We start from the raw sequence: 11,027 nt of genomic DNA on the forward strand, positions 1-11,027 counted from the left end.
ACGGAGCCGGAGCAGGTGATGGAGAGAATTTATTGCCTCATGTGCGGGGGTCGGGGCGCGGCTCGGCGTGGAGCCGGGTGTGCTCCTCTGCCCGGCGCCGGAACTCCTCGGGGCGCTCCTGCAGCTCCCGGGCCACGTCCGGCCGCAGCAGCCGCCGCGGGTCTGGGCTGTCCAGCTGCAGCAGCAGGTCCTGGAGCACTGCAAGGGCACGGGGCTCAGAGGGGCGCCCACCCCCTGCGCCGTGCCCCTGTCCCCGCCGTGCCCACCTTGGATGGCGCGGGTGGCGGGCTCCCAGTGCCCGTGGGTGGTGAGGGGCTGGCAGACGCGGCCCTCGAGGTCCACGCTGGGGTGGTAGATGGGCGTGCGGAGGGTGGCGCAGGGCGGCTCCAGCGGGTGGTTTGGGGAGAAGGTCAGTTCGAAGCGGAAGGCGCCCGTGTTGTATGGGGGGTTGTTCTGCCGGGATATGGGGGCACCTCAGCCCCCTCTGCCGCAGCGTCCATCGCGGGGGGAGGACCTGTCCAGCCCTGATACCCAGTGACCCCCGTAGAGACTCTCCTGTGCCAGCCCGAGCCCCTCAGGAGGGGAATCTCCACCCAGTGTCCCCAGCCCAGGACCCGCAGCGTCCTCAGAGGGGCCCTCCCCAGTTCTGTCCTGCGGGGGACCCTCACTCAGTGAGACAGCCCCGTCCCAAGGGTCACCCCCGCTCCCTCCCATGTCCCCAGGGCACATCATTCCTCAAGCCCGCATGTCCCCCACGGCCCCTGCTCCCCAGGACCCCCCGCAGGCCCCCCGTGCCCCCCGTCCCCCCGTGCCCTCTCCCCACGCACGGGCAGCAGGAGGCCCCCCCAGCGCCGCACGTTCCCGTCCAGCAGCCGCACGTCGCGGACCCCCTCCCAGCGCCGCGCCTCCTCCAGCTCCTGCGGGAAGGGGTGGGGCAGGTGTGGGCGGAGGTGTGTCCCCACAGACCCCTCCATAGGGTAATCCTCCTCCCGGGACCCCCTCTCTGGGCGGGGCCGCCTGCAGACCCCGCCTTAATAGGCAGGGTTTATTTACCGGGCACACTTTTATGGACGAGGCCGGAATTCTGGACACACCCCTGGGCGGGGCCGCCCCGCCGGGGAAACGAAACTGAAACGTGCCGGGGTATTTGTCACCCCCGCACCGGAGACCCTGCACCCCGGTACTGCTTCCCTCGCACCCCGCCACCGGGACCCCCGGCACGGACACCCCCAGCACTGCCTCTCCCCGGTACCGGGACCCCCTCACCGGGCGCTGACACCCCTCAGCACGGCTTCTCTCGCACCCCGGCACCGGGACCCCTTTACCGGCACTGACACCCCCCGCACTGCCTCTGCCCGGTACCGGGACCCCCTCACCGGGCGCTGACACCCCCAGCACCGCCTCTCCCGCACCCCGGTACCGGTATCCCCGCACTGGCACTAACACTCCCCAGAACCCCCTCTCGCACCCCAGTACCGGGACCCGCGCACCGCGAGCTCCGCTGCCCCCGGTCCCCGCTCCGGTACGGACACCAGGACCCCCGCGCCGGTACCGCAGCGGCACCGGAGTCCTGGTCCCGTCCCGGTGCCCCCGGTGCCCACCTTGGCGATCCGCCCGGCCATGGTCATCGGTGCCCGGTGCCACGGGGATGGGCTCCGTGGGGTCACGCCTCCGGGCGGGCGGGACGAGGTTCTGCGGCCGCGCCCCCGGCACGGGTGGGTGGGGACGGATGGGCCGGGGGCAGACGGCGACCCCCGTCACCGCGGGGGCTCCCAGGGGTGACAGAGAGCCAGCAACCCGCGCAGACGAGCGGCTGACGGGAGCAAAACGGGACACGGGGCCGCATCCTGGCTGCCTCCGCACCCCCGTGCCCGCCCCTGCATTACCGGCCGTGTCCCGGCTGATTTACGGGAACCTCCTTAATTTTTAACCAGGCAGGGTCGGAGCCGGCCAGATCTCCCGGCGCCGCTGGACACGCAGGGACCGACCCGCCGGGCACCCAGGTGGGCCCGGGGCGCTGCCACCTCCCGCCCCCCACAGCCAAAGGGGGGGACAGAGTGGGGGCACCCCGGGTGGGGCTGCGCGGGGTGGGGGTACGGGGGGTGCAGAGAGTGGGGTGCGGGGTGCCGGGGTGGGGGATGCTGGGTGTCTGTCCTTGACCTGTGCCCTCCCACCAGCATGGCCATCAAGACACCCTGGCTGCCTCTGGCATGGCTAGTGGCCACAGCCGCGGTCACTGCCACCCCGGTAAGTGTGGCTCAGGGACATGGGCTCCCTGTGCCCGACACCCCTCCTCATCTGAGTCCCCCACCCGGGTGCCCCATGCCCCCCTCACACAAATCCCTGTGCCCAGGTGCTCGCTCTGGAGACCTCTCCCAGTTGGATGCCACTGCTCAGAGAGACCCCGACACCTCCTGTGCCCCCTGTGCCCCCTGCTCGTACCCCGGCTCCCTCGCAGGACGTGCTGCCCACCCCCAGCGCTCACCCCGAGGGGCTGCCGGGCTGGGGTGTCACAGATGTGACAGCGCCGGAGGGGGCACTGGAGGAGCTGGACACCGCAGCCAATGGCTGGGGTGTCACAGATGTCCCCAGCCCCAGCCCCGCAGCGCCGGAGTGGGCACTGGAGGAGCTGGACACCGCAGCCCATGGCACCACGGCGGTGCCCACGCCCGGCACCAGCGCCCCGCCGTGCCCTGGGGATGAGGAGCCGACCGACACCTGCGGGAAGCCCACGGGGGAGCAGCGGGCTGCCGTGGCCGAGGCTCTGGGCACCTTTGCCCTCCACTTCTACCAGCGCATGGCAGAGCAGGCCGAGCCCGACGCCAACCTGCTCTTTTCCCCCATCAACGTCGCCACGGGGCTCTCCCACCTGCTGCTGGGTGAGGGGCTGCCCTCGGGCACCGGCGCCGCCGTGTCACGGCTGTCCCAGCCGGGGCACCGAGCCGAGCTTCCCCTCTGCCCGCAGGCGCCCGCGGAGAAACCCAGGAGCGTCTGGCCGCCCTCCTGGCGTACCCGCAGGGGCTGCACTGCGTGCACGGCGCCCTGCAGCAGCTGGCCAGCACGCCAGGCCTCTTCTCGGCCGCCCAGATCTTCCACCACCCAGGTGAGGCAGGCACCGGGTGCTGGTGGGGCGCCGCTGCCCGCCGGGCACCCGGGCTGACCCTGGACCGTGCCGCCGCACAGAGCTGCAGATCCGGCCCCGCTTCCTCAACGACTCCCTGCGCTTCTACGGCGCCCGCCCGTACGCCCTGAGCGGCAACGAGAGCCTGGACCTGCAGCGCATCAACGCCTGGGTGCGGGAGGCCAGCAAGGGGCTGCTGCCCTCACTGCTTTCCGCGCTGCCCCCCGAGCCCAGCCTGCTGCTGCTCAGCGCCGTCCACCTGCGCGGTACGGTCCCACCACCCGCCATCCCCTGGGCATCCCCCGGGCATCCCCCGGGACATCCTCCCTGGCATCCTCCCGGGCATCCCCCTGGTATCCCCCCTGAGCATCCCCCGGGCATCCCCCCGGCATCCATGGGGCGCGGGGCTGAGGCCGCTCCGTGTGGCCCCCCCGGTGCTCCCCGGTGCCCCAGCCGCGGTGCCGTGTCCCCGCAGCTGCCTGGCGCACGCCTCTGGACCGCAAGAAGACGGTGCTGTTGCCCTTCCTGCGGCCCGGGCAGCGCCCCCGCATGGTGCCCACCATGACCAGCGCCAAGTACCCGGTGGCCTCCTTCACCGACTCCCGCCTGCGGGTCCAGGTAGCCCCAGCAGGTGCTGGGGGTCTAGGGGGTCACTGCTGGGGGGATAATGGTATGATGTCACTCCAGTGGCACTAAGGAGGAGCGCCAGGCTGTGATATAACTCCTGCGGCACTCGGGGAGGATTCCAGGCTGATGTCACTGCCCTGGCACTGAAAGGGGCACAGGCTGTGACCTCGCTCCCCTGGGACTTTGAGGGACGCCAGGCTGGCACCTCTCTGGTGGCACCGTGGGGGTGACGGTCCCTGGGCTCTCGCAGTGGCCGTCAGTGGGGGTCTGCCCCACAGGTGGGGCGGCTGGAGCTGCACGGGGGGCTGAGCCTCGTGGTGCTGATGCCGCGGGAGCCCCTGGAGCCTCTGGAGAGCCTGGAGCGGGCGCTGGACCCCGCCACCTTCCTGGCGCTGCTGCGGCGGGCGGCCCGCACCCCGCCCCGGGCCACCGCGCTGTCCCTGCCCCGCCTGCGCCTCGACCTCGCCCTGGACGTGGTGCCTCTGGTCCACGACATGGGTAAGGACACCTCTGGTGTCACCACAGGGGCTGGCTGGGCCGCGGGGTCACATCGCTCCCGGTGCGGTGACCTTCCTCACTGCGGGATCTCACGGGCCCCTCCCCTCCCCCGGGGGTCACTTTCCCAAGGGTCCCCAAAGGCCACAATGTCCCCAGTATTCCCTGAGGCCCCCCCACACTCCCGTGTCCCTGGCGTCCCCCATGTCCCCAGTGCCCCGGATGTGCCCCGCTCCCCCCAGCGCCCCTAAATGTCCCCTTACATCCCAGCATCCCCAAATTATCCCCAGCGGCCCGAACATTCCCCATCTCCCCGGTGTTCCCCAATCCCTGAGTGTCCCCTGGCGCCCCCCAGTGTCCCCGCTGTGTCCCCGCCGTGTGTCCTATGTCCCCACTGTCCTTCGTGTCCCTGCGTCTCCATGTCCCCGTCCCTCCGGTTTTCTCCTGACCCCCCGAGCCGCCGGGTCCCCTTGGTGTCCCCTCGGCCCCCGCTGCCCCCGTGTTCCGCGGGAGTGGCGCTGAGGCCGGTGCCGCAGATTTCGGGCTGTTCCTGGACGCGGAGCTGTGCGGGCTGGCGCGGGGCCCGGCCGCGGTGGACACGGCGCGGCACCGGGCGGTGCTGGCGCTGGACGAGGCCGGTGTGGAGGCGGCGGCGGCCATGGCCACCTCGGTGGCGCGCTCGGCCCTGGTGCTGGAGGCCCTGCGCCCCTTCCTCTTCGTCCTCTGGCACGACACCGGCAACTTCCCCGTCTTCATGGGCCGTCTCAGCGACCCCCAGCCCTGACTCTGCTCCCCCTGTCCCTGTCCTCCCTCCTCCCATCCCTCCATCCTTCCCCTCCCGCCTCCTCCTCTCCCTCCTCCCTCCATCCCTGCCTCCTCCTCTCCCTGCTTCCCTCCTTCCCTCTCTCCTTTACCCCTTTCCTCTCTCTCTCTTCCCATCCTTCCTTCACTTGCCCCTCCTCCCTCCCTCCCTTCATCCCTTCCTCCCTCCGTCCTTCTCTCTGCATCCCTTGTCCCTTGCTCCTCTCCTCTCCTCTCCTCTCCTCTCCTCTCCTCTCCTCTCCTCTCCTCTCCTCTCCTCTCCTCTCCTCTCCTCTCCTCTCCTCTCCTCTCCTCTCCTCTCCTCTCCTCTCCTCTCCTCTCCTCTCCTCTCCTCTCCTCTCCTCTCCTCTCCTCTCCTCTCCTCTCCTCTCCCTTCACACTTCCCAGGGCACCGGGGCGGGGGGGGGGGGGGTGTCCTGGCCCTCCCGTGCCTCAGTTTCCCCGCCAGCTCGGGGTCCCAATAAATGCACTAACCACCTCCTGCCTCCTGCGTGTGAGGAGGGGAAGGGACAGGCTGGGGCCACCAGGGACCCCGCTCTGTGCCAGGCTGTGTGCCAGGCTGTGTGCCAGGCTGTGTGCTGGGTGGTGGCAGCGCGGGGGTGGGGGGCAGGTGACAACGAGAACTTTCCTAAAAAAAAGCGCCTTTATTGCCCTAGAAAAGCCCCGCGACCCCCGCGGCTGGTGCCACCCGGGGGCCGCCGGGGGGCACAGCGAAGGTGCCAAGGAGGGGGTGACCCAGCGCCCCCCCCGGTGCCCCCCAGTCCCAGCCGCGGCCCCGCCTCAGTCCCAGCCGTTCTCCTTCACCATGTGCGACATCTCGATGATGAACTTCCCCTCCTTGTACTTCTGGCTGCTCTCGAACGCCTGCTCCTGGGGAGGGGGGACGACGACACAGTGTCACCCCTCCGTGTCCCCACGGGCACTGCCTTGGGGCTGTCCTCAGCAAAGGGTTGGGGTGCCCGGGGGTGCCCGGGGTAGGGATTGGAGTGCCCAGAGCAGGGATTGGGGTGCCCGGGGATACCCATGGAAAGGGTTGGGAGGCCAGGACAGGGATTGGGGTGCCCAGAGCAGGATTTGGGGTGCCCAGGGATGCCCATGGAAAGGGTTGGGGTGCCACGGCAGGATTTGGGGTGCCCAGGGATGCCCATGGAAAGGGTTGGGATGCCAGGGCAGGGTTTGGGGTGCCCAGAGCAGGGATTGGGGTGCCCAGGGATAACCATGGAAAGGGTTGGGATGCCAGGGCAGGGTTTGGGGTGCCCAGAGCAGGGATTGGGGTGCCCAGGGATAACCATGGAAAGGGTTGGGGTGCCCAGAGCAGGGTTTGGGGTGCCCAGGGATAACCATGGAAAGGGTTGGGGTGCCCAGGGTAGGGGTTGTGGACCCCGGGCGGTGCCTGCAGCAGGTGGGGGTCCCAGCTGGGGAGCACTCACGTATTTCCAGCCCAGGGTGGTGTTGCAGCTCTGGCAGAAGATGTCGGCCACCGAGTGCAGCCCCGTCAGCAGCAGGCGCTGCTCGGCCGGCCCGCAGCCCACGTTCACCCTACACCGAGAGCGGGGCTCCCACCGGCTCGGCACGCCCGGCCCAGGCACCCCCGGGCTCCCCCTCCCACTGCCAGCCCCGGTGCCCCCAGTACTCACACGGAGTTGAACAAGTAGGCACGGCCGTGGCTGCCCTGGAAGGACTGTGGGGACACGGCCGGTGTCACCGGTGGGGCCCCCACATCCCCCGGCACCCCTCCCTCCATGTCCTGCTCCCATCCAGCTGCACTGCCACCCCGGCCTGGGGACACCGCGGGGGACACCTGCCAGCCCGGAGACACCGAGGGGGACACGGCCACCTCCGTGGGAGCCATACGGGTCACCTGCCACCGCCAGCACACCGCGCCGTGGCAGGGCGGGGGGGAAGGATGCTTCAAACTCAGCACTCTGGGGACACGGCGAGGGGACACCCGCTGTCCTAGGACACCCCGGGGACGCGGCGAGGGGGACTCCCGCTGTCGCAGCAGACGAGGGACGGCGCCCACCCGGCCCGGGGGTGGCGGTGGCACCTTGGAGATGAGCTCCTCGTGGCGGGCCAGGTGCGCCCGGCAGTGCACGCAGCTGTAGGTGCGGTGCGAGCGCGGCAGGTAACTGCGGAAGGTGCGCGGCGGCAGGCGGGCGGCAGGCGGCAGGCGGCGGCGGGCCGGGCCCGGGGGCGGCATGGCCGGGGGCAGCGCCCCGGGGGGCACCGCGCAGCCCCCGCACAGCCGCTCGCACGGGAAGCAGCGCAGCAGCGCGCCCAGAGCCGCCGTCCCGCCCGGCCGGGCTCGGGGGGCTCCGCCGGGGGCCCCCGGCAGAAGGAGGCGGAAAAGGGGGGCGGCCTGCGGAGGGGGAAGGGGGGCGGTGAGGGGGGACCCCTCCTCAGCCTCCCAGGCGTCGGCGCTCCGCGAACGGAGCCGGCTGAGAGCGGGCGGAGTGACACCGGGACAGCGGGGACACCGGGACAGCCGGGGGGGCACCGGAACTGGGGGCGGGGGGGAGTCCCAGGATGGGTCTGAGGTCTCTTCTCGAAGCGTGGGGGAGTCTCCGGGGAGGTGATGGGGGTCCTGAGGGGGAGAACTGCGGGTACCGAGCGGGGGGAATGGGGAACCGAGGGAAGGATGGAGGGAGTCCCGACGGGAGTTGGTGGGGGTCCTCACGGGGGTGATGCGATGAGGGGGGTCCCAAAGGGCCGGTTGGGGGTCCCAGGAGGGGTGCCGGGGGTCCTCGGGAGGAGGGAGGGTGCCGGGGGGGATGTTTGCGGTGGCGGTGAAGGAGGACAGGGATGTCGCCGTGTGTGGGGGGGCAATGTCAGGAGCGCTGCGGGACACGACGGGGGCTCGGTGGGGCTGTGGGGGTCTCGGGGGGACACGATGGGGGGGTACCGGGTTCCGTGGCTTCCCGGGGGCCGGGGCCGCTCACCGCCCGCCGCTGTCCCCGCCGCCGCTGCCGCTGTCGCCGCTGTCCCCGGGGCGGGCGCGGGGGGGCCCTGCGTGCCCGGGAGCCGCATCACGGCACCGTGACTCATCCCGCGGCCGTGACATCACCGCCCGCCACCGCCGCCGTGACGTCACCGCACGGCCCTCCGACGTCAGCCCAGCCGCCGGGGATGCTCTGCGACCCCCGGGGCACCTCCCGCTCCCTCATGGCCCCCCACATTCCCATGGATACCCCGTCCCTCCAGACCCCGTGTCCCTTGTGTCCCCCCGTGTCCCCGTGTTCCGCCTTGTTCCCAGTGTCCCTCCGTGTGTCCCTGTCCCCTCGTGTCCCCGTGTTCCGCCTTGTCCCCAGTGTCCCTCCGTGTGCCCCTGTCCCCTCATGTCCCCCCTGTCAGATGTAAATCAGGCTGGGCGGGCGGGACTGCGTGTAAATGTCGTGCGAACGTCATGCAAACGATCCCGGCACTCATCCCGAGGGATCGGGGGAGGGGGAAGAGGGGGAGCCCCACTGTGATGAGATGCAACCCCTAGGAGGAGCCGCTGGTGATATGCAAATGAGATGCAAACGAGCAGCAAGAACCTGACAGGACACTCCCCTCCCCACGTGACGCAGGCCTCCCACGTGACCCGGGCCATCCGCGCTCCCGGCGCGCATCTCTGACGTCACTTCCGTCGCGGCCGCGGCGGCCGGGGGACACCGGGCCCGGGACCCCCGTGTCGCCGTCATGGCGGACGAGGGCGGCGAGGAGAAAAAGCAGGTGGCCAAGTTCGAGCTGGAGCGGGAGACGGAGCTGCGGTTCGAGGTGGAGGCGGGGCAGACGGTGCAGCTGGAGCTGCTGACCGGCATGGCCGAGGTGTTCGGCACCGAGCTCACCCGCAACAAGAAGTTCACGTTCGACGCGGGCGCCAAGGTAGCCGTGTTCACGTGGCACGGCTGCACCGTGCAGCTCAGCGGCCGCACCGAGGTGGCCTACGTGTCGCGGGACACGCCGATGCTGCTGTACCTGAACACGCACACGGCGCTGGAGCAGATGCGGCGCCAGGCCGAGCGGGAGGACGAGCGCGGGCCCCGCGTCATGGTGGTGGGGACCCACCGACGTGGGCAAGACCACCGTGTGCCGCCTGCTGCTCAACTACGCCGTGCGCCTGGGCCGCCGGCCCACCTTCGTGGAGCTGGACGTGGGGCAGGGCTCGGTGTCCATCCCCGGCACCATGGGCGCGCTGTACATCGAGCGCCCGGCCGATGTGGAGGAGGGCTTCTCCCTGCAGGCCCCCCTCGTCTACCACTTCGGCTCCACCACGCCCGGCACCAACATCAAGCTCTACAACAAGGTGAGCACGGCGGGCTCGGCCCCACTTGGGTCTGGCCCCGGAGTTCCCTGGGCTTTCTCTGCGGGGTGACTGAATCCCCGGGTGCTGTTTGGGGACAGCAGAACGTGTTTTAAAAACAGCCTCGTGCACGGCCAGTCACCCCTTCCCAGCTATGGGATGAGATAGGGGGACATGAAGTTGATGAAGGGAGCTGGAGCACCTCCGCTATGGAGACGGGCTGGGAGAGGTGGGGCAGTTCAGCCTGGAGGAGGAAAGTTTGTGCCCTGTCCTCAGAGCAGCCTTTTCCATCCTGTGGGCCTACGGGGAATCTGGAGAGGGATTCTTGTCAGGATCGGGAACGATAGGGTGGGGTGGAATGGGTTCATGGTGAAAGGAGAAGTTTAGGCTGGATATTGGGGAGAAATTCTTTTAGTGTGAGGACAATGAAGCCCTTCAGGGTTGTCTAGAGAGGCTGTGGATGCCCCATCCCTGGAACTGCCCCAGGCCAGGCTGGATGGGGCTTGGAGGAACCTGGGCTGGTGGAAGGTGTCCCTGCCATAGGGATCTGGATGGGCTTTAACATTTATTCCAAGCCAGACCATTCCAAAATTTTGGGTGGCTGCCCAGAATGGACGCCTTGAGGGTTCTGAAGGAGCTGGGGACAGTGTGGGGACACGGGTGCCTGGGTGTGACCCCCCTCCTCCCGCAGATCACGTCGTGCCTGGCCGACGTCTTCAACCAGCGCTGCGAGGTGAACCGCCGGGCGTCGGTGAGCGGCTGCGTCATCAACACCTGTGGCTGGGTCAAGAGCTCGGGCTACCAGGCGCTGGTGCACGCCGCCTCCGCCTTTGAGGTGGACGTGGTGGTGGTGCTGGACCAGGAGCGCCTCTACAATGAGCTCAAGCGGGACCTGCCCCACTTTGTGCGCACCGTGCTGCTGCCCAAGTCCGGCGGCGTGGTGGAGCGCTCCAAGGACTTCCGCCGGGAGTGCCGGGACGAGCGCATCCGCGAGTACTTCTACGGCTTCCGCGGCTGCTTCTACCCCCACGCCTTCGACGTCAAGTTCTCCGACGTCAAGATCTACAAGGTGGGCGCTCCCACCATCCCGGACTCGTGCCTGCCGCTGGGAATGTCGCAGGAGGACAACCAGCTGAAGCTGGTGCCGGTGACGCCGGGGCGGGACATGGTGCACCACCTGCTGAGTGTCAGCACCGCCGACAGCCCCGATGACAACATCTCCGAGACCAGCGTGGCCGGCTTCATCGTGGTCACTGGCGTGGACCTGGAGCGCCAGGTCTTCACCGTGCTGTCCCCAGCCCCGCGCCCCCTCCCCAAGAACTTCCTGCTCATCATGGACATTCGCTTCATGGACCTCAAGTAGAGGAAGAGCGGGATGTGCCTTCCTCCTCCTGCTCCTCCTCCTCCCTGTGCCCCCTCCTTATCCCCCCCAGCGCGGTGTGACCCTGGTGCAGCACCCGCCCTTGGGTTTTATACTTTTTGTACGATTTGCTATTAAATCTGGAAGCCTTTGCCGGTGGTGAGCGTTTGCTGAGGGTGGTGGGTCCCCGAGGGGAGCGGAGTTTGCCGGCCCCGGGCTCCCCCCGCGCCCGGAGTGCGCAGCGCCCGGTCCCGTCCGCCCCCTCTGGCCCCCGGTGTGGTACGGTCCGCGCACGCGCTGAGCCTCCGGCCGTGGCC

At 69.8% G+C, this 11,027-nt stretch overlaps 5 protein-coding genes across 7 annotated transcripts; 3 read left to right on the plus strand and 2 right to left on the minus strand.

Moving 5' to 3' along the window:
* Positions 1 to 12: 12 nt before the first annotated feature.
* Positions 13 to 1,930, minus strand: UBE2L6 (ubiquitin conjugating enzyme E2 L6). 3 transcript variants are annotated; one of them, XM_036385178.1, is made up of 4 exons: positions 1,602 to 1,631; positions 828 to 917; positions 267 to 453; positions 13 to 198 (listed from the first exon to the last, which is right to left on the minus strand). In XM_036385178.1, exons 1-4 carry the CDS (start codon positions 1,626 to 1,628, stop codon positions 38 to 40), a joined length of 465 nt encoding a protein of 154 aa, XP_036241071.1. In that variant the 5' UTR covers positions 1,629 to 1,631; the 3' UTR covers positions 13 to 37. The 3 variants fall into 3 exon arrangements, with proteins under 3 accessions (XP_036241071.1, XP_036241072.1, XP_036241070.1); XM_036385179.1 differs by lacking the exon at positions 828 to 917 and having other exon boundaries at positions 1,602 to 1,930; XM_036385177.1 differs by lacking the exon at positions 1,602 to 1,631 and having other exon boundaries at positions 828 to 1,130.
* On the plus strand, positions 1,147 to 5,328 carry SERPING1 (serpin family G member 1). Its single transcript, XM_036385175.2, has 9 exons — positions 1,147 to 1,248; positions 1,935 to 2,003; positions 2,178 to 2,247; positions 2,354 to 2,879; positions 2,966 to 3,103; positions 3,184 to 3,387; positions 3,597 to 3,739; positions 4,027 to 4,246; positions 4,780 to 5,328. Exons 3-9 carry the CDS (start codon positions 2,179 to 2,181, stop codon positions 5,025 to 5,027), a joined length of 1,548 nt encoding a protein of 515 aa, XP_036241068.1. The 5' UTR covers positions 1,147 to 1,248; positions 1,935 to 2,003; position 2,178; the 3' UTR covers positions 5,028 to 5,328.
* A 361-nt stretch (positions 5,329 to 5,689) lies between these two features.
* On the minus strand, positions 5,690 to 8,219 carry YPEL4 (yippee like 4). Its single transcript, XM_036385132.2, has 5 exons — positions 7,968 to 8,219; positions 7,113 to 7,424; positions 6,703 to 6,746; positions 6,496 to 6,604; positions 5,690 to 5,935 (listed from the first exon to the last, which is right to left on the minus strand). Exons 2-5 carry the CDS (start codon positions 7,263 to 7,265, stop codon positions 5,846 to 5,848), a joined length of 396 nt encoding a protein of 131 aa, XP_036241025.1. The 5' UTR covers positions 7,266 to 7,424; positions 7,968 to 8,219; the 3' UTR covers positions 5,690 to 5,845.
* On the plus strand, positions 7,264 to 8,535 carry LOC129046712 (proline-rich proteoglycan 2-like). Its single transcript, XM_054515074.1, has 2 exons — positions 7,264 to 7,424; positions 7,968 to 8,535. Exons 1-2 carry the CDS (start codon positions 7,264 to 7,266, stop codon positions 8,533 to 8,535), a joined length of 729 nt encoding a protein of 242 aa, XP_054371049.1.
* Positions 8,536 to 8,661: 126 nt separating this feature from the next.
* Positions 8,662 to 10,862, plus strand: CLP1 (cleavage factor polyribonucleotide kinase subunit 1). Its single transcript, XM_036383157.2, is given in 3 exon segments — positions 8,662 to 9,106; positions 9,108 to 9,353; positions 10,042 to 10,862. Coding segments are annotated over 3 exon segments (1,278 nt in total). The 5' UTR covers positions 8,662 to 8,746; the 3' UTR covers positions 10,714 to 10,862.
* Positions 10,863 to 11,027: the final 165 nt, after the last annotated feature.

This window comes from Molothrus ater, chromosome 6, assembly GCF_012460135.2.
Source record: "Molothrus ater isolate BHLD 08-10-18 breed brown headed cowbird chromosome 6, BPBGC_Mater_1.1, whole genome shotgun sequence".
NCBI lineage: Eukaryota > Metazoa > Chordata > Aves > Passeriformes > Icteridae > Molothrus > Molothrus ater.

Excerpts from the sequence above, each read along its gene's own strand:
- LOC129046712 (XM_054515074.1), top strand. The coding sequence starts at position 7,264 with ATGGCCGGGGGCAGCGCCCCGGGGGGCACCGCGCAGCCCCCGCACAGC. Across the intron at positions 7,425-7,967 it reads AGGCGGAAAAGGGGGGCGGC|CGGGTTCCGTGGCTTCCCGG; the intron begins CTGCGGAGGGGG and ends ATGGGGGGGTAC.
- UBE2L6 (XM_036385177.1), bottom strand. The coding sequence starts at position 974 with ATGGAGGGGTCTGTGGGGACACACCTCCGCCCACACCTGCCCCACCCC. Across the intron at positions 454-827 it reads GGGGGGGCCTCCTGCTGCCC|AACAACCCCCCATACAACAC; the intron begins GTGCGTGGGGAG and ends ATATCCCGGCAG. Across the intron at positions 199-266 it reads CGCCACCCGCGCCATCCAAG|TGCTCCAGGACCTGCTGCTG; the intron begins GTGGGCACGGCG and ends GTGCCCTTGCAG.
- YPEL4 (XM_036385132.2), bottom strand. The coding sequence starts at position 7,265 with ATGCCGCCCCCGGGCCCGGCCCGCCGCCGCCTGCCGCCTGCCGCCCGC. Across the intron at positions 6,747-7,112 it reads ACGAGGAGCTCATCTCCAAG|TCCTTCCAGGGCAGCCACGG; the intron begins GTGCCACCGCCA and ends GTGTCCCCACAG. Across the intron at positions 5,936-6,495 it reads CCACCCTGGGCTGGAAATAC|GAGCAGGCGTTCGAGAGCAG; the intron begins GTGAGTGCTCCC and ends CCCCCTCCCCAG.
- SERPING1 (XM_036385175.2), top strand. The coding sequence starts at position 2,179 with ATGGCCATCAAGACACCCTGGCTGCCTCTGGCATGGCTAGTGGCCACA. Across the intron at positions 3,104-3,183 it reads CCAGATCTTCCACCACCCAG|AGCTGCAGATCCGGCCCCGC; the intron begins GTGAGGCAGGCA and ends GCCGCCGCACAG. Across the intron at positions 4,247-4,779 it reads GCCTCTGGTCCACGACATGG|ATTTCGGGCTGTTCCTGGAC; the intron begins GTAAGGACACCT and ends CCGGTGCCGCAG.